Source organism: Rhinolophus hipposideros (genome assembly GCF_964194185.1).
Source record: "Rhinolophus hipposideros genome assembly, chromosome: 14".
Taxonomy (NCBI): Eukaryota; Metazoa; Chordata; class Mammalia; order Chiroptera; family Rhinolophidae; genus Rhinolophus; species Rhinolophus hipposideros.
Window position 1 is genome coordinate 62694353 of NC_138060.1, and position 22953 is coordinate 62717305.

General features: G+C 55.6%; 4 protein-coding genes across 8 annotated transcripts in view; 3 read left to right on the forward strand and 1 right to left on the reverse strand.

The window, feature by feature from the left end:
* The window catches only part of DOCK3 (dedicator of cytokinesis 3), a 297859-nt gene extending 294631 nt beyond the window's left edge, over window positions 1–3228 (forward strand). For all 5 annotated transcript variants that reach the window (XM_081071637.1, XM_081071636.1, XM_081071634.1 and 2 more), the window contains one exon: window positions 180–3228. In XM_081071637.1, coding sequence (XP_080927763.1) covers window positions 180–689 — 510 coding nt within the window. In that variant the 3' untranslated portion in view covers window positions 690–3228. The remainder of the gene's footprint in view (window positions 1–179) is intronic.
* Window positions 3229–4093: 865 nt separating this feature from the next.
* Window positions 4094–7460, forward strand: MANF (mesencephalic astrocyte derived neurotrophic factor). Its single transcript, XM_081071819.1, has 4 exons — window positions 4094–4263; window positions 4895–5022; window positions 5757–5898; window positions 7028–7460. Exons 1-4 carry the CDS (start codon window positions 4179–4181, stop codon window positions 7210–7212), a joined length of 540 nt encoding a protein of 179 aa, XP_080927945.1. The 5' UTR covers window positions 4094–4178; the 3' UTR covers window positions 7213–7460.
* Window positions 7461–9468: 2008 nt separating this feature from the next.
* RBM15B (RNA binding motif protein 15B) lies at window positions 9469–19711 on the forward strand. The gene is made up of 5 exons (XM_081071647.1): window positions 9469–13366; window positions 14820–14999; window positions 15957–16084; window positions 16608–16697; window positions 17720–19711. Exon 1 carries the CDS (start codon window positions 9599–9601, stop codon window positions 12275–12277), a length of 2679 nt encoding a protein of 892 aa, XP_080927773.1. The 5' UTR covers window positions 9469–9598; the 3' UTR covers window positions 12278–13366; window positions 14820–14999; window positions 15957–16084; window positions 16608–16697; window positions 17720–19711.
* Window positions 15771–22953, reverse strand: part of DCAF1 (DDB1 and CUL4 associated factor 1) — a 68798-nt gene continuing 61615 nt past the window's right edge. Inside the window, exons 23-24 of the mRNA XM_081071639.1 lie at window positions 20603–20852; window positions 15771–16690 (exon numbers count right to left, since the gene is read on the reverse strand). Coding sequence (XP_080927765.1) covers window positions 16632–16690; window positions 20603–20852 — 309 coding nt within the window. The 3' untranslated portion in view covers window positions 15771–16631. The remainder of the gene's footprint in view (window positions 16691–20602; window positions 20853–22953) is intronic.

The window sequence follows — 22953 nt, forward strand, 5'->3', positions numbered from 1 at the left end:
ATTCTGGGGTTCCCTGGGCTTGTTGGGGCCAGAGAGAATGGGGCCTGCTGCTGAAGAAACAAAACTCCTGCTGAGGGTTGCTACAGTTCATTAATAAGCAGCTTGGTCTTCTCATCACACGGTGGCCGCCAGCCTATATGGGGAGAGGGATTCTAACATGTCCACCCTTTCTTTTGCAGTCTCCTCTGCACCCTATCCCGGCCTCCCCCACCAGCCCCCAGTCAGGCCTGGACGGCAGCAACTCTACGCTGTCCGGCAGTGCCAGCAGCGGTGTGTCCTCCCTAAGCGAGAGTAACTTTGGGCACTCCTCAGAGGCCCCACCTCGAACCGACACCATGGACTCCATGCCGAGCCAGGCCTGGAATGCTGACGAAGACCTTGAGCCACCCTACCTCCCTGTCCACTACAGCCTCTCCGAGTCGGCCGTCTTGGACTCCATCAAGGCCCAGCCATGCCGAAGCCACTCAGCCCCGGGATGTGTCATCCCTCAGGACCCCATGGACCCGCCTGCGCTGCCACCCAAGCCCTACCACCCCCGCCTACCAGCCCTGGAGCATGACGAGGGTGTGCTGCTGCGTGAAGAGGCTGACAGGCCTCGGGGCCTGCACCGCAAGGCCTCACTGCCTCCTGGGAGCATCAAGGAAGAGCAGGCCCGCATGGCCTGGGAGCACGGCCGAGGGGAGCAGTGAGGGGCAGGGAGGCGGCTGGGACGCCGCCCTCAGTAAGCAGCTGGCCCAACCATTCCAGGTCTACAAAGCAGGTCTCCCCCAGGGAGCCAGAGAGGCCTGGCACTCAGGAGAGAACCACCCGAGTCTACGAGTCTAAGTTCTACTGCCGTGAACTTGTGTGTTGCCATGTACAGAGGCTGCAGCAGCATGAGGGTTGTGGCTTCTCTTTTTGTTTCTACGTTTCCATTTCTTTGAGTTTTCCTTTCTTCCCTTTGTGCAGTAGATGCTTTGTTCCTCAGTTCCAGACCACGTGGAGCTATATGGAGATATTGCACAGACAGAATCGCTTTGCAGCTTTACAGGGTCTGGGATAGGAGCCCAGGCCCTCCCTCCAGGGTAGAGATGCACAGAAGAATGGAAATTGCACTAGGGACCTCTTCTTTTGCAGTGTGGACAGAAGAGTTTATGGTCGTATTCAGGGATTGTGTGGACCACGTGGACTACATGTCACAGGTGGACAGGGGGCTATAAGCCGTTTTGCACAAATGCCTGCCCACCTGCCTCCTTTCATCCAGGAGTATGCAACTGAGGGGCTGGCTGGGCTAACCTGCCAGCTCGGGCATGTGACCTGGCCTAACTGCATGCCCGGGGCACACTGCCAGGCTTCCACCCGCCAGTCCTGCCCTCCAGCTGTCTTGGATTTTTCCCTCCCATCGCTTTTATTTCTGCCCATTTGCTCCCTTCCACTCTAAATACACCTCATGCCCTACAGGAGCTCCCTTGGCAAATGGATCTGCAGAGGTTATCTTCCACCGTCTGGGGCTTGAGTGGGCATGTGGAACCAGAGGGACTACCCACCTTCCTCCCCAGGGCCCAGGAGCCTACGTGTTGAGAGACGAGCTGGTATAGGAGTGAGACTGATGTGTGGCAGGGGCCGGAAATCCTGAGGTTTCAGAAGTGGCCAGAATGCCTGTCATCCAGCTCCTGAATCAGGGATTTTCAGCACTACCTCTGAGCAGTGGGGTTGGCTGCCCAGCCAGGCTTCCAAGCCCTGAGGACTCATAGTCAGGTTCAGCGAGCTCCTGGGTAAGCAGGGTGGGAAAGAGCTTCTTTTGGAAGCAGAGAGCCACACAGGTAGAATTATCCTCTTCCCAGTGGCCAAGTGCTGGGCCCCTGCCCCGGGCCGTGGGGACCACCACTCAGGGTTCAGGGCAGGCAGGAGGGCAGTTTCTCCAGCCTCCCCAGTCTGTTGGGCAGAGCGCAGTGGAATCTTTATAGAAAACTTTCAGGTCAGGGCACTGATTTTCCTCTTGGTTTATTATTTGGGGGGACAGGGTGGGGAGGTAATGGTATTTTACCAGGGTGCTTCTAAGTTACTTTAAAAAAAAAAGTCTGTAGACTTTTTCTTTCTTTTGCTTGAGGTCACAACTTTGGTGGTGACAAGGCTGCCTTCTCTTCATTGAGCAGGTGTGTTCTTCCCGACTCTTCTGCTGGCCTGTCTGACCTCTATGGTCGGGCCCTGAGCCCAAGCTCCCATCCTTTCCCCATAGCCCTCTTTCCAGACAAGACCATGGTCAGGGTGTTTTTCTTTTGTAAACAAACACCAGCTGTTTAACAGGAATGCCAGCAAGTAACCTATTAGGAAAGATAGAGGGCCACATTACCTTCAGGCATCTGGAGGTATGTATCACCAGTGTGGGTCCTTTCCGCTACTGGAAGCATGACTCTGGGCAGAGTGGTCAGTCATGGCAGCCTGGACCTCGGAGGGCAGGCCTGGACCACTGGTGTTCACAAGTGTTAGAAGGGTGGGGGCTAGTTTGGATTTGATTCTTAGGAGAGTATCTTCAGATTTTAAGGCACTTCTGAACCTCAATCCCTGGACAAGGCAGTCATCACGTAAGAACATCTACCTTCTCTCCTGGTGGCACAGGAGGGTAAGGAAGGCAGTGTGGCTTCACTTGGCCTGCCTTTATGCAAGGTGAGCCAGGTGGTTTTTGCTCTCTATTTTCCCTACTGGGTGAAAAGAACAGATTCCAAATCCCTTTATTGGAGAATCAGCCAGGCTGAGGGGAAGTGGGAGGCCAGAGATGAGAATCCTCTGAAAAGATTGTGAAATAACTGATTTTCATTCTTTCAAGCTTATTTGTAAATACCTATTTGAATGCTGTGTATTTGTACAGGAATTTGAGCAAAAAATGTATAGAGCGTGATGTCCAATTGGTATTCAGCCCTATAAATGTGTTTTTAACCTCTGGCATTCTGTGCTTATTTAAAATAACTTCTAACCATTTCTTTTGTGTATTTATGTTTAAAAAAAAAAACAAAAACAAAAACAAAAAAAAAGTGGTTTAAAAATGATCTTACCTGTACCAGAAAGCAAAGTTAAAAGAAAAAAATTTGTACTAGTCGTGTCCCAAGAGGTATTTTACTGTATATATTGTGGTAGCATGTTCTAAATCCAACAAGTAATGTGAATTTCAGATGTAAATATCTGCCATTTGATTCCCCCCTTTCCCGACTCCCCTGATTGCTGTGATGTGAATTAAAGATGGATACCTGATACGTGACCACTGAATTCACTGAATGGGGGCAGCACAAGGTCCCCCTGCAACGCTTGTCGCCGGGCTCCAAGCCCCTTTAGCCCCGTAGAAATCCGCCTGCACCGGGCAGAGCCAAGCGTCCCGACGTCCTGGGACCCTGCCCAGGGCGCCCCGCGCAGCCCGGGGCCTGAGCGCTCCGCTGGGAGGAAACGGGGAACTCCTCCGGGAGTGGAGACAAACCCAGGCCCCGTCCGTCCCCACTGCCAGGCGGCCCGGGCGCTTCCCAGGACAGGTGCACACAGCGACTCGGGTCGCCCGGGGCTCAAGCGCTGGGTGCCCGGGCTGCCGAGGAAATGCGGGCGGTCAGCAAGCCCCGTAAGCGCCGAAGCCGCCGCAGGCGCTCGGCAAAGGCAGGTTCCCCGACCCACGTGATCGTTTAAAAAAAATAAAAAGGAAAAGGAAAGAAACCTCTTCCGAGCCTTGCCGGCGGCCGGCCGCGCACCCTGCCGGCCCTGCTGGGTCGCGGCTGACCCCGGAGCTCCTGACCTGCGCCCCTCGTCGGGGCCCTGGGCGGGGAGGTCCACGGGGTTTTCCCGGCGGGCGTGGGGCCCGGAACAGTTCAGCGGGTCCCCCTGCAGCCTCCCGCCTCCGACCCAGCCGCTGCCCCTATCCAAGATGGCGACCGGACCGCCGCCGCCGCTTCCTGCAGCCGGTCCTGCTTCAATCAGCGGCCGACAACTGTCTAGGGCCGAGGGCGGGAGAAGCCACCAGCCAATGGGGAAGGGTAGCGTGGAGCCGCCCGTCTGGGCTCCGGCGCGCGTGGACCAATGGGAGCGTGGTGTGTGGGAGGGCGTGAGGGCCACCCGCCAATGGGAAGCTACGGAGCACGGCCGGGACCTGGGAGGCAGCGCAGCGCGGCGGGCGCTGTTCAGTCGGGCGGCGGCGGCGGCGGCGGCGGCGGCGGAGGAGGATGTGGGCTACGCACGGGCTGGCGGTGGCGCTGGCTCTGAGCGTGCTGCCGGGCAGCCGGGCGCTGCGGCCGGGCGACTGCGAAGGTGCGGCGGGCTGGCGCAGCGCCGACCGGGACCAAAGCCCCGAGGGGCAGGGACTGGAAAGGGTGGGGGCGGCGGCGGGTCCCAGCGGGGTCCGCCCGAGGACAGGCAGACGCCCGGCCTTGAGGACACATTCCCTGGGCTACGGAACGTCGGTCCGACGAGGAAAAGTTAGGACTGAGTCGTGCTGAAAACTTGGCCTGAAACCGAGCTGGCGCCGTAGTGTTTGCCCTTCGTCACCGGCCCGAGGGCGGCCGTGGCCCCGGGCCCGGTCTGGTGGGCTTGCGGAGCCGCACGCCGGGGTTCGGGTGGTGTTTGGAAATGAGCAGCCTTTGGGTCGTTTTCTTGGCCCCAGTGGGCCCGCTTGGGAGGTCACAAGTCCATCCCAAGGACACGGTCAGTCTCGGCTGCAACTTTATGGAAGAGGCAGGGAGGAGCCGTCTGTGGGCCTTGGGTGACGCGTGCCCTGCGTGTGCCAGGGAGCTGGGTGGTCAACCGTGGGTACCCGAGGAAACCCGGTGGTGGAAAGACTCACCTCTCCCCGTGTCTCCTGTTAAAATTGCTGCCGGAGTTCCCTCCTGGTGGGTTGGGGTGCGACGGGGTGATTACTGAGCATCTCCCGTTTCTTTTCCAGTTTGTGTTTCTTATCTGGGAAGATTTTACCAGGATCTCAAAGACAGAGATGTCACATTCTCACCATCCTCTATTGAAAAAGAACTGATAAAGTTCTGCCGCGAAGCAAGAGGCAAAGAGAATCGGTTGGTGAGTAGCTGGTGGCCCTCCCCTGCTGGCCCTGTTCTGGAGGAGAGGCCCTGCCCACCCGTGTGTTCAGGAGGCCTGAAGTAGTTCTGTCCATGAGCTGATGCGGGACTCAAGTGCTTTCTCTGGAGGAGATATTTTTTTAACCTGTTGGTGTTGATTAAGCACCTACTCTGTGCTGGGCACTGAGAATGTCAGGGGACAGAAGTGGCAATCAGACATGATGCAGAGGAGTCAGTGTCATGAAGAAAATGGACCAGCACGATATGGTAGAGAGGCCAGGTACAGAGCAGTCAGCACTGTCTAAGGAACAATGGTCATCCTTGTGGTGGGGGAAGAGCATCCCTGGCAGAGGGAACAGCCAGTGTGTGCCCAGAGGCCAGAACAAGCGTGGCCGGTGTGAGGACAGAAAACAAAGTGTGCACGGGGTAGGCCAGGGCCGAATTCAGGACAAGAGCCCTAGGGAGACGATGGCTTTTGTAGCTAGGATTTCCTGGCAGTCTGGTTTGTCTGTTTTCTCTATTTAAAGGTTTGAACCTTGGTGACTATTAAATTCATGTTGTGGGTTTCAGCTCTGGGACCCAGCATGTATCAGAGGGGTTTACACTGACAGGAGGCGGGGCCTGGGAAAATGAGGGCCTGGCAGACATAGAAGATGTTTGGAGATGTCAGTATGTTTGGGAAGAGACAGCTCTCGAGTGGCACCTCCTGAAGACCAGTGTCCTTTCTTGCTGCAGTGCTACTACATTGGGGCCACAGACGACGCAGCCACCAAGATCATCAATGAGGTATCGAAGCCCCTGGCCCACCACCTCCCCGTGGAGAAGGTCTGTGAGAAGCTCAAGAAGAAGGACGGCCAGATCTGTGAGCTGAAGTACGGTGAGTGTGGCCGGGCCTCGTTTCACAAACATGGGACCCTCTGAGCTCAGGCATTGTGGACTCTACTTTCTAGCTGGGTGATAAACTAGAGCGTGTGGCGAGAGAGTTATATAGCTGTTTTTGGTAGGAGGTGCTAAAAGCGGGGCTGCAGGGTGCGGGTCTGGCATCATGGTGGGTGGAGGTCAAAATAGGTTTCACTGAAGAGGTGACATTTCAGCAGACTTCAAAGGAGGTGGGGCATTAGCCAAGGGGACAGCTAATGGAAGAGGAAATAGGTAGTGCAGAGGTAGCCACTGGCATGACGGGTGGGCCTTACAGTTACAGGTTGGTGAAGATCTGTTAGCCTCGGTGAAGTTGGGAACGTTGGTTTCGGGGCAGAGGAGGGATGTGGTCTGACATCCCCTGGATTTAATAGGCTTGTCCCGGCTGCAAGCTCTGAAGGCCAGCGGCTGTTATTAGGAAAAGAAGTGCTGTGTCCAGATGGGCGAGCCCAGGAGTCAGGGGCACTGTGGCAACCCTCCTGCTGAGTAGGTCTCTGGTGGGGAAATGCCAGGGCCAGGAATGGGCCTCGTCTATAAAATGTCAACGGCGCCGGCATGTCATTGTGACGTGAGGGCCTGTGTTCACCCACTGGAGTCAAGGATACCTAGTCTCCTGAGAGACCCTAGGAGAGGTAGTTGGCTCAAGGTCTCTGGGGTTACAAGTAGTCGTGGAGAATAAGCTGGCTCAAGGGCCTGACCAGCGCCTGTGTGGGAAATTGGGGCTGAGGAGTCTGTCTGCTCTGGCGCCCTGGAGCTGTCGTTCTACAGTGACATGACCTCCACCTAACCATGTAAGAGGCACCTGGGGTAGTGGGAGCCAGTTCCTCCTGTAAGGACCATGTGCCCTCCAGCTCCGTCCCTGGGCAACACTGCACGTCTGTGGTAGACACTGCCAGCCTGAGATGCGGCCAGTTCCCCCTTTTGGGGACAGTGGGCACCCACAGCTGTATGTGTTGGGCACTGTCTCCCCCTCCTAGCAGTAGGGCTGTGTAAGGGGCAGCTTGGCTGTGCAGGGTGAGCCAGCCCAGGACTGGGGGGGGGTCTGGCTGCCCCCACCCAGCTGGTTCCCCTCCTGCTCTCTCCTCCAGACAAGCAGATCGACCTGAGCACAGTGGACCTGAAGAAGCTCCGCGTGAAAGAGCTGAAGAAGATCCTGGATGACTGGGGGGAGACGTGCAAAGGCTGTGCAGAGAAGTCTGACTATATCCGGAAGATCAATGAACTGATGCCGAAATATGCCCCCAAGGCAGCCAGTTCACGGACTGACTTGTAGTCACCCGTTCCCTGCTGCCCCTGAGGGGAAAAAAACAGTTCAGCTGTGTCTTTCCCAATCGGCGTTTTGTAAGTTATTTTTTAGGCGGGCTCCTGACAATGTCAGGTGTGAAGCCTGGAGCTTTCCTGATGATGCTGGCTCTCCAGCGCTCCCGTGCAGGGATTCACTTCCTTCTGTTGCTGATTTCGTCTAGGACTTCAAAGTGTGTCTGGGATTTTTTTATTAAAGGAAGAAAATTTCTAGCTGTCTTTGAAGAATTAAAGTGAATACTGAAATAGGGTTTTACCCCTAATGAAGATTCCCACCACTTTATGCGTTCCAGTTTACAAAGTTTTCAGTTACGTTCACATTTGTCCCTCAACAACCAGTGCTGGAGATACCAGGGTGGGACGCAGCCTGAGGCATGTGCGTTGCACAGGGCTGGCTGGGAGCCCCGGAGGAGGCTGGGCTTGATCCCCAGCCTGCAGTGACCGTCCTACCCACATGACAGGGTCTGGAGGCTGCACAGCTCCTGCGAGCCATGGGACTGAGCCTGATGTACAAGGGAGGTGCTTGCATCTGGGCTCAGTATGAGCAGGACTCGGTATATTTGGTACTGTCACTTTTCTAGAGATGCTCTTGACCTGGCTATGCCGCCAAATACTGTCCACATCTGGCCATCTACGTGCTCATCTGAGTTTGTGATCTAGTGTCAGCCCCAAGCCTCTGATGCCTAATTGGGGTTTTGCAAGACTGGCAGGAGTTGGTTTGTACAAAGAGCTGGTGAGAGGCTGCCTTTCGTCTTTGTTTCCCCAAGATAAGTCAGACAGTTGAGGACTTGTCCCCAAAGGGTCCCGAGTCTGGTTTTTAGGTGGTTCTCTGGGGGTTGGTGCCTGGGAAACCGAGTTGGCGGCATGAGCTGTGGCTCAGTGGAAGCACTCTGATCTTCCGGCCACAGAGACCACCTGAAGGGAGGGGCTAAGAAGCAGAGTGTGCCAGGGAATTGCTCTGCAGCTCCCAAGTTCAGTTTGCCTACATGAGGGGCCTTCTTACAGCCTGCCGTGGAGTCCACTGGTGCTCAGCAGCACCATGTCAGAGGAAAGCAAGAAGCTTGAACCACTTCTCAGGCCAAGACTTCCCTATGGGAGAATTTGGTGGGTTGTTAAGAACTAAAAAGCACCTGAGCCCATGGAAGGTGGTAGGAAAACAAACAGCTGGAGCCAGAAGTCTGAACATGGAGCTGTCTCAGCTTAACACCCTAGGTCTGCGTTCTCATGGCTTCCATGTCCACCAGGCCTCACGGAACGGGAAGAGGGAAAACAGCCCAACTACTATGCTAGGGCTGACCCCCCATGGTTACCTGACGGGGTTAACTCCTGCAAGGAAGCAGATTTCAGGTCCTGCAGTGTTGCAGGTGTTTCTTCTACGGCCTTTCCCCTGGCACCTGCCTTAGCTGCTTTCAGGAGCTGCTTTCCTGTTTGGGGAAGAGGGAAAGCTGGTCGCTCCTCCCTCCGCACGGTTTCTGTGGCTGAAGTTGGGTATGGTTCTCCATAGCTCACCTCTGCTCACCTCACTTCTCCGGAGAAGAGGTCGTGTCCTGGGAGGTGGATAGGAGGGCCCTGGCCAGTGAGAGGTAAGCGTGGCAATTTGTGGAACTACTGGCTTTGGCCTCTGGGCACCAGTGGCCCTTGTCCTTGCAGCCCACTGTCTGGTGCCAAGGAGCCTAGTCCCGCCCCCTAAACTGTTGGATTGTCTCGGGTTTCTGTGCCTGGGCCTAGAGAGGTGTCGCCCTCTGCATGCATAGCCATGGCCCTCATGGCCTTTCGTGGGACCGCCGCGGTGAACCTGAACTGAGAGGGTGCCCGAGGATGGCCTTGGGTCATGGATGGGGCCTGGAGAGCAGCCTGCGCCTATCCTTGGGATTGTTAACCCCGGGCCCGCCAGGAGATGCCGTGGCGGAAACGGGGGTGATAACACGTAAAGGGATCGCTAGGCAAGGCCCTGGACCCCGGCGCCCACGTGCTAGGGCCCGGGGCGGTGAGAGCCCGCCCGGCTCTCCCGAGGACTCGGATCAGAGCGAATCCCCGAGCGTCAGCCACGCTGGCCGCACGGTGGCGCCAGAGCTCACAACCCAGCCGTACTCGCCGGCCTGTCGCGGAGTCACGTGGCAAGGGACGGCGCAGTCCGATGACGTCAGCCCAGCGCGGTTCGCCCCGCCTGCCGCTGGGTCACGTGGCACAGCGGGCAGAGCCTGATAACGCGACGCCCGGCCCCTGGGCTCCGCTCCCGCCCCGCCGCCGAGTCCTTTTGTCCAAGATGGCGGCGCCGGGGGCGCTGCCGCCTCCGCCGCCGCCGCCGCCGCTGTGAGAGGCCTGAGGGCCGCCCGCCCGCCCGCCACGCCGGCGCCATGAAGAGGCAAAGCGAGCGAGACTCGAGCCCGAGCGGGCGCGGCTCGTCATCGTCAGCCAAGCGGCCGCGGGAGCGCGAACGGGAGGCGGAGGCGGGCGGGCGGCGGGCGGCGCACAAGGCCTCGGGCGGCGCCAAGCACCCCGTTCCAGCGCGGACCCGCGACAAACCCCGTGGTAGCGGGGGCGGCGGGGGTGGGCATCGCGACGGCCGCGGCGCCGGGGACGCGAATCACCGTGCGAGCAGCGGCCGCTCCTCGGGCTCGGGCGCCGGCGGCGGGGGACGCGGCGGCAAGGCCTCGGGGGACCCGGGCGCTTCGGGCGCTTCTCCCCGCGCGTCTCCGTTGCCGCCACCCCCGCCGCCGCCCGGAGCCGAGCCCGCGGGTCCCGGCTCGGCGGCGGCGGCGCCCGAGTACAAGACGCTGCTCATCAGCAGCCTGAGCCCCGCGCTGCCTGCAGAGCACCTCGAGGACCGGCTGTTCCACCAGTTCAAGCGCTTCGGCGAGATCAGCCTGCGCCTGTCGCACACGCCGGAGCTGGGCCGCGTGGCCTACGTGAACTTCCGGCACCCTCAGGACGCGCGCGAGGCCCGCCAGCACGCCCTGGCCCGCCAGCTGCTGCTCTACGACCGCCCGCTCAAGGTGGAGCCCGTGTACCTGCGCGGCGGCGGCGGCGGGGGCAGCCGGCGAAGCAGCAGCAGCAGCGCCGCCGCCTCCACGCCGCCCCCAGGGCCGCCCGCGCCTGCTGACCCGCTGGGCTACCTGCCGCTGCACGGGGGCTACCAGTACAAGCAGCGCTCGCTTTCCCCCGTGGCCGCCCCGCCACTGCGGGAGCCCCGCGCGCGCCATGCCCACGCTGCTGCAGCCTTTGCCCTGGATGCTGCGGCCGCCGCTGCCGTGGGACTGTCTCGGGAGCGGGCCCTAGACTACTACGGGTTGTACGACGACCGGGGGCGCCCGTACGGCTACCCCGCCGTGTGTGAGGAGGACCTGATGCCCGAGGACGACCAGCGGGCCACGCGCAACCTCTTCATCGGGAACCTGGACCACAGCGTGTCGGAGGCGGAGCTGCGACGGGCCTTCGAAAAGTACGGCATCATCGAGGAGGTGGTCATCAAAAGACCGGCCCGGGGCCAGGGCGGTGCGTACGCCTTCCTCAAGTTCCAGAACCTGGACATGGCCCACAGGGCTAAGGTGGCCATGTCAGGTCGGGTGATTGGCCGCAACCCCATAAAGATCGGCTACGGCAAGGCCAACCCCACCACCCGTCTCTGGGTGGGTGGTCTGGGACCTAACACCTCGCTGGCGGCCCTGGCCCGGGAGTTTGACCGCTTTGGGAGCATTCGGACCATCGATCACGTGAAAGGAGACAGCTTTGCCTACATCCAGTACGAGAGCCTGGACGCAGCCCAGGCCGCCTGTGCTAAAATGAGGGGTTTTCCCTTGGGTGGTCCAGACCGCAGGCTGCGTGTGGATTTTGCCAAAGCAGAGGAGACTCGGTACCCCCAGCAGTACCAGCCCTCCCCTCTCCCTGTGCATTACGAGCTTCTCCCAGATGGGTATACCCGGCACCGAAACCTGGATGCCGACCTGAGGGTGCGGGATAGGACCCCCCCACACCTGCTGTACTCAGACCGAGACCGGGCCTTTTTGGAAGGGGACTGGGCCAGCCCCAGCAAGAGCTCTGACCGCCGAAACAGCCTGGAGGGCTACAGCCGCTCAGTGCGCAGCCGGAGTGGGGAGCGCTGGGGAGGAGATGGGGACCGGGGCCCGCCCAAGCCCTGGGAGGAGAGGCGGAAGCGGAGGAGTCTTTCCAGTGACCGCGGGAGGACAACCCACTCCCCTTACGAGGAACGGAGCAGGACCAAGGGTGGTGGGCAGCAGGCCGATCGAGGCTCCGACCGCACCCCTGAGCGCAGTCGCAAGGAAAATCACTCCAGTGAAGGGACCAAGGAGTCAAGCAGCAACTCCCTCAGCAACAGCAGACACGGGGCGGACGAGCGGAGCCACCACCACCACGAAGCTGCAGACTCTTCCCACGGGAAGAAGACACGCGAGAGCGAGCGCAATCATCGAACCGCTGAGGCTGAGCCCAAGCCTCTGGAAGAGCCAAAACACGAGACCAAAAAGCTCAAGAATCTTTCAGAGTATGCCCAGACGTTGCAGCTCGGTTGGAACGGGCTTCTAGTGCTGAAAAACAGCTGCTTCCCAACATCTATGCACATCCTAGAGGGGGATCAGGGGGTCATCAGCGGTCTCCTCAAAGACCACACTTCTGGGAGTAAGCTGACTCAGCTGAAGATTGCCCAGCGCCTTCGACTGGACCAGCCCAAGCTCGACGAGGTCACGCGACGCATCAAGCAAGGGAGCCCCAATGGCTACGCAGTGCTGCTGGCCACCCAGGCAGCCCCCAGTGGGCCTGGCACTGAGGGGATGCCCGCGGTGGAGCCAGGCCTACAGAGGCGGCTTCTCAGGAACCTGGTCTCGTACTTGAAACAGAAGCAGGCAGCGGGGGTGATTAGCCTGCCGGTGGGTGGGTCCAAGGGCAGAGACAGCACAGGCATGCTGTACGCCTTCCCGCCCTGTGACTTTTCCCAGCAATACCTCCAGTCGGCACTGAGGACACTGGGCAAGCTCGAGGAAGAGCACATGGTGATAGTTATTGTAAGGGACTCTGCCTAGCCCAAACCCGTCTTCTCCAGCTTCACGGTGGTGTCACAAAAGCAGTTCTTTTAAAAGCTGTTCCCCGGCCTCTCTCCTACCCCCTTGGTTTGAATTCTCTGCTGGGTGGTTTTGGTTCCTTTGATAGGGGACCAAAGTCCTGTCCCCACCAAAACTAAGTCCTTAGGTTCTTGGGATTTTTTTTTTTTTTTTTTTTTTTTTTACAGCGATGAGAAGGGACTCCTGTCATGTTGATTTTGGGACGTTTTTAACAGCGATGAGAAGGGACTCCTGTCATGTTGTTTTCTAGTGTACGAGATACTGTCTGCTGTGTTCTGTATTTTTTTATTTTTTGACTAACTGTATGGAAAGTTTGTCAGTAAAGCCTTTGTCAGAGGATGGATTTTTAATCCTGTTTTAATCAAGTTTTTTCTCAAAGATGGAAGACTTTTCCCCACCGCATGCGCAGAATGCCCTAAGTCATCGTCCTGGCACCGGCCCATCTTGAGCCCTGCTGCACTGGTGGCTGTCAGCCCCTCAGCTCTTCGGGCTGTCAGGACTGTAGTCACATTTGTTTTTGTCTTGGCTGAGGGCAGGTGGGCTTCAGGTGGCACTCAGGCCCCTGCCATGCCAGCCTGAGCAGAGCCCATGCAAAGGAAGGGACGAGCCTAAGGTCTGTCTGTAGCCAGCAGTTGTCCGGGTTTTTGTTGCCCTGCCCTCAACAATGTGTCCGTCAGCTTGAGCTGCAGCTGTTGGACCAAGCGCCCAATCGAAGGCTGCAGTGTGGTCTAGTGGTCACTGGAGCAGCAGTGCAACACTGATGCCAGGGGGTCTCAGTGCCACAGATCCGCACAGGCTGCCTCCTTTTCGCCCCCCAGGGACCCTGGAGGCCAAATGCTGGCGTGTGGGAGGTAGCTTTCCTTAATCTTGAACTTGACCTGCTGTTTGTGACGTCCCAGTTCTTCCTCTGGTTGTTCAGAGCTGATTTGTCAATGTGGAGTAGGCCTGTCCGAGTCACTGGAACTGTGGGGGGGACACTGAACCCCTGCTCTTAATTTTTGTGATGCTGCAGGTTAGGAAGAGGCCCTGACGTAAGTTGCCAGGTGCAAGGTGAGTGCAGCTCGGCCTCGTGCCTCGGGACTGACAAGGCGGAGGCAGGAAATGAGGTCCCAGTGTGAGGTGCTGGGCGTGCGAGCTCGGCCATTGGAGCCGAGCTGCGGGAGGGAGGAGCGGGACGCAGACAGCTTGAAGGAGCAGTAACTTCCGTCGTCGTGTCTGGTAAGAGTATGGCCAGCACTGGCAAATGAAGCCAGTGTCATACAGCACTTGTCACCACAGCACGCAGCCCAAATACCATTGGATATCTGGATGTTCCACAAAGGTCACTGTCAGGGCTGAGAGCGAAGAGCCCCCAAATGCCCAGCAAGCTCCAGTGCCACTGGCCATGCCACCCTCTTTGCAGGTCTGGTCCGCGACCCCCGCGGGCCAAGGCAGTGCAGATGGGTGCGAGGAGGCGAGGGGCGGGACTGGGGCGCGGTGCTGCGGGGAGAAGACGAGCCTCTGCACAAGGACAGTGCAGGCCAGTGTCCGCGACCTTGGAGATGAAAAGAAACGTGAAGGGGCTTGGGGAAGCCCTGCTCGCTGGGCTTTAGCTGGTGCTCACGAGAGAAGCAGCGTGTGGGAAACAAAACGTGACGCAAGGAGAGGCGTGTGAAACGTGTTTATTTGCCTATTTCACTTGAGCTGTGGCCACGCTGCCAGGTATCCGAGTGAGTCGGGGAGCGCGGCAGGAATGGGCCTCGCCTTGTTGAGAGCAGACGAGGGAGGAGGGCTTAACGTCCCCCCCACAAGGTTTCCTGTAGCTGCTGGACAAGGGCCAGGCACAGGCCAGCGCTGGCTCCAAGGTGCCTTCACTGAGCGGGTGCTCGGACCCCGACACTGCCTCCTCCTCTTCCCAGACAGAAACCTAGAAAGTGGCTGGAGAAGCCCCTTAACCCTTGCCCTGTCCACCCCTCTTCAGGGGTAAGTGCTCTCTGGCCCCCCAAAGAACTAGAATTTGGCTGAAGAACCACAACCTGTTACGTGACCTTCCTCGGCCTTGGACCCTCTTCTCAGCCACTTCCTTCCTGAGCCCTAAGACATCCCAGGTCCGGTGACTTTCTCTCTGAGGCCTTGGCGGCAGAGGGAGGGTAGGTCAGGTGGTCGGCCCTGGTCTGACACTGCCCCTGGGCAGAAGACAGTGTCACTGCTGGTCCCCAGTGCCTCCACCTGGGGTTCGGGTCCGTGCCCCACAGCGACTGTGCTGTGTCCTCCTAAGTGACGTGGAGACGGAGCCCAGAATAAGAGGCTGACGTGTCCTTGGCCTCGCACACGTCCCTAAGGGTGTGTTGTCAAGTCAACCAGAATTCTGCTTTCCTGTTAGAGGCCCCGTCTCCACCCGGGCGTCCTGGGGGTGTTCCCAAGAGCTCCTGACAGAGTTCGGGGAGACAGTAGCTCAGTTAATGACTGGAACATAGTGCTTTTACCATTTAACTTTTAACCCATTTTCTTCTAATCCATTCAGCACCAGCAGTCAAACTATTCTACTGGTTAGGTGTTAGCAACCCATGTAAGCTGAGGCATGAAGCAACTTAGGAGCTGAGACCTCTGCTCCCAAAGGACCGCGCGGCACCTGTGGGCACAGGCCACTGCAGTGTGTGACCAACTGGTGCTCCGGAGCCCAGCGGGGCTGGCCCGGCCCCTGGTGAGTGCTAGCTGCCTTGTCTTGCTTACTTCACACCCAAATGTGTCCCCTCTCCTCTCAGCTAAGGGAGAACAGTCTTTAGCTGTATGTAATACCCACGTAACAGACACCGAGAAGCTATTATTTGGGCAAACTAACCCACAGGCAAAAAGGGACGAGGGCCTCCCATTTACGGTGGGAAGGGGGCTGGGGTGGGTGTGAAAGTGAGAATGCCTTCGTGGTCCTTGGCGGCAGAATGGTTTAACCACAAGCCAGTTTTAGGGGCCCATGAAAGACCTGCAAACTAGCCTGACCAAGCCCCAGCTGCCCCTAAGCTACCAAGTCACTATGACACTGCCTTTCAGGAAACGTCCTGTCACCCAGCTACAGCACAGGTATGGCCACATGCTTTCACTCCTTAGCTTTGCCAGTTCATTCCCCCAAAATGTCCCCAGACCCCTAACTTTCCAACTCCCCCAAACCTGTAATCCAGAGCTGCCTTCTTGATTCAGAAGTCGGGGGGCAGAGAGATGTGTCCACAGTGGCCACTGCCCTGCACGCCTCCCTCGGCCCCCTGTGGCAGGCTCTCAGGCAGCCCCGGGGGAGGCGGGGGGAGCTGCAGGCCAGGGCCAGGCACTGGGCTAAGCACTGCTCCCCAGAGGGCTTTATTTGGGCAGAGTCCTCACCACCGTCCGGACTGCCTGTCGGAAGGCGTCTTCTCTACTGCCTGGCTAGAGCTGCAAAGAAAGGGACAGATCCCACTTTGGTAAAAGAGGACAGGGAGAGGCCATCAACAAAGACAGACTGGTAGTTTATTTTGTATTTTTTTTAAATAAATACACTTTACATTAAAGAAAAAGGCCTTTGATTTATAATTTCCACATTGGGGAGAAAGAAAAAAAAGAATTTTTTAAAAACTGAATGACAAAGAAAAATAGAGGGAGTGAACTCATATCCTACGTTCCCTGAACTCCACAGAACCCACCCGCTCCGACCTCGCTGCCCCGGGCCACGAAGCTGCGTGGGGCGAGGCATTTACTCGGCGAACAAGCTCTGGCACAAAGGAAAGCAAATTAACCTGACAGCATATGAGGCAACAAAAACAGGTTAAAAATCATATATTATATTTATAATAAAATATTCTTAATCCTTATCAATTTAAGAAACCACGATTTTCCTTTTCATTTAAATACGTATGTAAAAATGCCTCTATTGTTCTTTAGATGTCATTTTCTTCCATAGAAAATGAAGTGCAGGGACAAGACCTGGTGGATACAAGTTCATACCCTCAGTTATAAATGCCTGGCTTTTTTTTTTTTCTTTTTAAGTTTTATAAAAAACTATTTCTTGTTCTTTAAGTAAAGAACATTATACAAAGAAAATATATTGTGAAATAACCCCAGAGACATGTTTTCTTCCCCTTGAGGAGAGCTATGTCCCCCCTAGGAGAAGGGGAAGCAGACGAGGCCTAACCCGTTGTCTTTCTGTGGTGATTCTTGTTGGGAAGGGCCCTTAGGTCCCAGTGAGACTCTAAGCTACAGTCCTCTGAGCGCAGGCCATGCACAGCCCTGGGAGGATGGGGAGGGAAGGTATTCTGAATGCATCTGACTCAGTTTCTCGCCTGCCAAGAATCTCCCATGTGGTGATGGCTCCTCACTCATTCAGAGATAAGATGATGTCATCTTCCAGATCAGAGCTGTCAGCGCTGTCGGCTGCAAGGTAAGCAAAGGGAGACACCAGATTAGGCACTACACTAGGCTTACAGGAAGCGTTCGGGAAGAAAGCAGCTGCATGTGCATACATTTGTGCCTGAGGAAAGCTAATTAACTTTCCAGAAAGGAAAACACATCAATTAACTCCTTGGAGTGGACTCTGGAGAATATACTTGGCAACAGGTCACCCCTGGGGACCTCCTGCTTTACCTTTCCAAAGCTCTGGGTGCGGTGACCTGATTCCTAGAAGTTCCTCCTGCCTTGGAGGCCCTAACGGGACCAGGCAAGCCCCCATCCAGCTTCCACCCATGGTGCTCTGAATGGCTGCAAAGGGGCAGGGCTGGGCACAGGACCACTAAGGAGACAGGCTGAGCCCAAGCAAGAGAGATTTCTCTCTAACTCCTTAGCCATTCTCTTCTCATATCTTACAAAGGCACAGATAGTCAACCTAGGATTCCTTCTGCAATTTCAGAATATAGTCTGCAGGAAACAAATTCCCAAAAAGGGTACAGGCCAGAGAAGTACCTAGAAACTCTAGCCTGGAGACGGGCAGGGAGGAGCTATGGTGCCCTGGAAGCTGGCACTGTGTCTCTGGCACATGAGCCCTCTCCTCAGGCAGTGAACAGACACATTAGTTAGTACCTCCAGAAGGATCCATTAAGGGGTGAAACTAGGCAAAGCTAAAAGCACCCTCAACATGAGGTAGATATGCCATGTTTGACCAAAGAAAGAAACAGTCCCTACCTCTTACGGACTCGAGTATTTGCTGAGAGAAGGTAAGGCAAAGGTCTTAGTGCCCATTTTGATTCCTCACATCTCACGAAGCCGGGAAACACGTTTTAACAAGGTCCCCTGGGAAGTGGGCACACACTGATCTGGAGCCCTGCAAATGCCCAGCGGTCCTGGGGTTCCCATGGGAGAGGGACAGCCACTGACTGGTTCCACACAATCCCTCGTCAGCCTTTCCCAGATAGCTGAGGAAGAACAAAGCATTTTCCCAAACCCTCCATTCACTACAATCTCCTTTAGGAAGAAAACTGAAGTGGATAAAGTAAAACTAAGAAAAGCATGGCCATGATTCAAGAAAATCCTGGAAATAAGCAAAGAGATGGCTGGAAAAAACAGTGTTCCTGGGTCTAAAAGGGCTCACGCACAGCCTGACTTGATTGGTGAGGAGGGGAAACAGGATGGAAAGATCATCAAAGAACTAATACCTGACACAGCTGATCCAAACAGCCTCGTCAGCTTCCGGGCTGCAGGAACTCCCGGAGGAAGTGCCCGCAGGGAAAGGTGGGCCTGTTCCGCAGAGCCAAGTACTGCTCCGTGTCCTGGGCGGTGGGAGACTCCGGAGTACCCCCGGGAGCCAGCAATGTCAGACCCACCCCCGCGAGACCTGTGTGAGCGTCAGCGGTAGAGCTGCTAGGAGTGCGGAGTCTTCACCCCGCCTCGCGTCTAAGAACTGTCGGTGCAGCTGGACGACGACGACAACACAATCTTTAAGCAACGGGCAGGTGCAGAGTTGAGAGAACCTTCAGGGCTCGGGCTAACTCCCCGCCTGGTGGTCACCTGGCAGGACTCCTTCCTCTACCTGCCTTAGCCTTTTCCTCACCCTCCAAGTGTTCAAGAGACCTGGTCAGGACCTGTCCCGAAAGGCCCTTGAGGCCAAGGCATCTGGATATACGTGTGCAGTGTTGATGCAACATTTAACCTGCTGTTCTTACAACACGCAGGCTTCTGGGGGCAGGACTGACTGGAACAGAGAAGCACAAACACCTCAGAGTGGAGGTGCTCCTCTTCCTGGGGCTGGGGTGCTGAGACCCCTAGGTCCCTGGGATCCAGGACCCACGCGAGGTCAGGCGGGGCACACGGCAGTGCTTTCCTGCCCCTGCTGGCTCTCATCATGTCCTAAAAGGGCTCCGTAAGTCCCAACAGCAGGAGCCGCTGCCCTCGTGGATTAGTGTGCGGCCAAGTATCAGGAAGCCAAGGGCACAACAGGCTCCGTCTGCTATGCCACGAGTGGCTGGGGGTCGCTATAAAAACGGAGCAATGGAGTATGTGCCTCAGATGCCACCTCTGTCACCTCAATCCTAGAGCCCAAGCTAAAATGTCCTCAAGTTGTCACCTATTATAGCATTTTCACATCATAAATCCTCCCACCAAGTTAACATTCTCATTGCTGATAGAATTAAGGTTTTCCAGATTTTCTCTTGGGCTTTAAAGAAGACATTTCCTAAACTAAAGAGTTAAAGGATAAAGGAGGCAGTAATTTTACAAGCCAAATACAAATTCAGTGACTATATTCAAATTAAGAATGGAAAACTCAATGATACTCTTAGGTCGGGAGCACCACCACCAGCTGCTCCCTAGCCTACCGTACTTAATAGGCTGGTGTAAAAGGAACTGCGGTTTTAAAGGTTCAAAAATTGCAAAAACCACAATTACTTTTACACCGACTTCGTATTTGTAATTTAAGGGAAACAGAACTTGTGCCCCATGTGTCACTATTCAGATGACAAAAAGGTCCAGTAAACTTGTCCTTGTATCAGTACTGTCATGTGTCCCTTGCCCCCTTAGTCACTCTTGACCTGGCTCTCTGACCATGGCTAGGGACAAAGCAAGTCCTCCACTGAATCACCTCAACTTCCAATGCGGAAAATACGGAAGCTGGTGAACAGCAGGTGGGCAGATACAAGGCACTCCCTCCCCGCAGACCTTCCTCAAAATACAACTAGGTGGGAGAACGTCTGTAAGAAAGACAGTCTCCCCTAAGCCAGCTGCCTTCCATTTTGAGGGCTCGAAGCAAGTATGAGATTTATTCCGAAGAAAATGGATTCAGGTCACTGTGGAATAGAATCATTTATGAATCTGCGTAAATATACACGGCCACCCCTGCCTCCTACCACCTCCCCAACCCCCCATTCTCCTACAAATACCAATGATTATAAAAACCAAACATCTACTATGGAGAGGCTTGGCATTTGTTGAGCCTCGGCCAGCACAATAGAATGTTCTGGAATGATGTAAGTGTTCTCTATCTGTGCTGTTCAATATGGTAGCCGCATACGGCTACTGAGCTCTTTAAAAATGGACATGAAAATGAGGAACTGAATTTAACTGTATTAACATTTTAATGGCTACATGTGGTGAGTGGCCACCATATCAGGCACAATACCCACCATGGTTGTGGGAATGCTGGCCAGGTTAGCTGTGTGAAAAGTGGCCGGACATCACAGGGATCACTCCCCAGTCAGGCAGGGCAGCGCTAGGAAGAACCAGGACCACAGAGTCTGTCAACAGTGACACACGTCACAGGGACGCTGCCGAACCTCTGGAAACATGCAGGGTACAGCTGCAGAGCTGGGGGACTCAGAACCACTAGCTGGTTTGACGAGGGCTCCTTGGCAGAGTCAGGGACGAGCGACTTTGGAGAGCTGTCCTAACGGGACTTACTGGAAAAACGAACTTGTTTTTTCTAAGCTAGAATTGGGGGGTGGGGTAAGGAGCAAAACCCAAACCCTGTGTCCCCTGGCCTTGAGAGGCGTCAGGCAAAAGCAGACAGGAGAGGGCTCCTCCAGAGAGGGCTTTTATTTCCTTACACCTACAGAGGAGCAGGTGCAGGCTCCTGATGAGCCCGCTGTGCCCTCGGGAAGAACTCCACTCTGGCCTCCCAACCTCAGGCCGGCTCACCCGCTACACACAGCCAGTTGCAAGTGTGCGTGTCTGGCTGCGTTCCCGCTACAACAGGAGCCCACCAAGCGTGAAGTATTTACGGCCTGGCCTTTACAGAAAAAGCGACGCAGCCCGTTTCCCACATGAGGGAGAAACCACCTGGGTACATGCTCCGATGGGAGAGCAGAAGACCCGCGGGGGAAACGGCTTTCCGTGCGGGGGCCAGAGGGGCCCTCAACTTACTGTCCCCCAGGATCAGCTCCACCTCCTCGTCCGCATCAGAGTCTTCGTCCTCGCCGTCCTCTCCCTCCTCCAGAAGGTTCGCCAGCTCCTCGTCAGAGGGGGAGAAGTCATTGTCCCCGTCCTCGCCGGCGTTCTCGTTGTTGTCGTCCTCCAGCTCCGCCTCCAGCAGCTGGTCAGTGTCCAGCTCGTCCAGCTCGTCTGTGTCGTCGTCGTCCTCGTCATCATCCTCCTCCTCCTGCTCCTCCTCCTCCTAGTAAGACAGCACGAGCTCCGTCAGGACGCGTGGAGGCCGAGCACGTGGGCTACATGGGAGTCTTCCCTCCTTCCCAAAGCACAGGGAGGAAACTGGCAACAGGGCGTGCCCACCTCCGCACAGACGCCTCAGCGCCGGCTGCGACAGGCACACACGTCCCCCAGGACACAGCTCCCTCAGACAAGAGTCCCGATCACCCCACACAGGCCTTCCTGCTCACGCAGCCTTAGCCAAAGACACAGACGGCTCACTTCACAGAGGTCGCCACCATCAGAGGTCTAGGTTCCCAGCTAACTAGGAACGAACGCCAGGGGGCTGTGCTCTGTCTCCTGCATCAACCACACCAAATCCAATCACGGAGGCGCTAGAACAAACGCTTCCACCTGGCATCTCAAAGCAGCGCTCTAACAAGACGGAGAGCACAGCTGCTGAGTCCACCGCTCCCAGGCCTTCAAGCTCTTGCCCTGATCTCATACCCAAGGCTGTGGGTTAGCAGCGCCATTGCGAGCGTCCAGGGACTGAGCCATCCGACAATCAGACTTTACAGTACAGGGCACTCACAGGTACCCCCATTTTCTGTCATAAGCCTCTCTTCTGCCTCTCCCCACACATACACAGTGTGCTACAGAAACTGTCCAAACTTACATTGTTAAGAGGACTTCCCAAAGGCAGGGAAACTTCGAGAAAACGAAATGCCTGGCTCTAGGCACACTGGGCTTTGTAAATGATACATTCTGGTGGTACCTGCCAGAGTTCTACTTTGCACCAGAATCCAAATTGTTTCCCTTCAAGCAAGAGAGGACACAACAGCTCCTTGCTTTGACAAGGATGGCAGGTGTTGCCAAGTAACTGTGACCAACATTCAGTCCCTTATCCCTGCTCAAACATCAACTGTCAGCCTTGCAGTACAAAAAGGATTCTAATTCCTGCAATAATAAGTAAGATGTGAAATTCATTTACTACTTCAGCCTAACGAAAGTCCAAACAGAACAAGCCCAACATAAGCAGAAAACATTACAATCTTTTTAAAGGTTCCACTGCTGTCATTCACGTATCCAGCCACTGTGCATGAGCTGTAATGTCAAACGAGGCTCCCATCCGGCCAACAGCTCTGCTTTACGAACTTTTGATAATTCTGAAATCACCATTTAGAGACTTTTTGATGTGATGTTTGAACCAGTCTTTCAGACTATTCAACCATTTCTGGCAGCCACTATGGGAGAAACTGACCCCTCTAAATAGCCAGTAATCCATGTGCGCGCGCGCGCGCGTGTGTGTGTGTGTGTGTGTGTGTTGCACACACCTAATGGAGTGGCCTGAGACCAGTGTTCCAACAGCCTGGGCTATACATCACCTGCACCCGAAGCCTTCACCCACGTGAAGGTTAAACTGTTCCAACGGCACCTATTAGCCACACATTTAGGAAGACCATTCTCTTTCATTTCTAAAAACATCAAAACCTCGCTGACCCAGGAGAAATAAGCTCCCAAGTCAAGAGCAATCCTGGAAAATAGGTCAACCAGGGCCCAAGCTTTGAACTACACATACAGTTCCAAATTCTTCCAGGCTCCTACAAAGCCAATCTCTACCTAACCTTGTAGCAGAAGAAACAGTGTGTCTTTCCCAGAAGGCCATGAGGACCTCGGTGACCAGGGAGGGGACATGGAGAGGAGGGGAGAGCTCCCTGAGTCCCACATACAACACATCACTTGCTCTACTTAACAGCCAGGGCCCAGCGTGTATCTTGTTACACATGCATATGGCTATCAGCTCACTTTCTTAATTTTAAATCTGAAACCTGGATCATGAAACACAGGCTCACAGGATCTGTCCAAAATGTGTCAGAATCTAATTCTGTGGTTGAACCCAAAAGAGTCCAGGAAGCTATTTTAGGAGCATTCTTGGTTGAAGTACCTGGTTGGTAACATGAGCCCTCTCCTTCATATCTAAAGAATAAAGTTTCCTTAATGAGTGGTGAAAAAAAGTAAAAACTAAAATTTATTAATGAAAAAAGGAAATCTTGCTAGAATCCTGACTCAACTCCAACAACATTTAGATAGTTTGGGATCCAGGAATGGTTTTGTCTTTTTTCACTTCT

Coding starts and splice junctions, on each gene's coding strand:
- MANF (XM_081071819.1), top strand. CDS start 4,179: ATGTGGGCTACGCACGGGCTGGCGGTGGCGCTGGCTCTGAGCGTGCTG. Junction 4,264..4,894: donor GCGGCCGGGCGACTGCGAAG/GTGCGGCGGGCT, acceptor TTTCTTTTCCAG/TTTGTGTTTCTTATCTGGGA. Junction 5,023..5,756: donor GAGGCAAAGAGAATCGGTTG/GTGAGTAGCTGG, acceptor TTCTTGCTGCAG/TGCTACTACATTGGGGCCAC.
- RBM15B (XM_081071647.1), top strand. CDS start 9,599: ATGAAGAGGCAAAGCGAGCGAGACTCGAGCCCGAGCGGGCGCGGCTCG.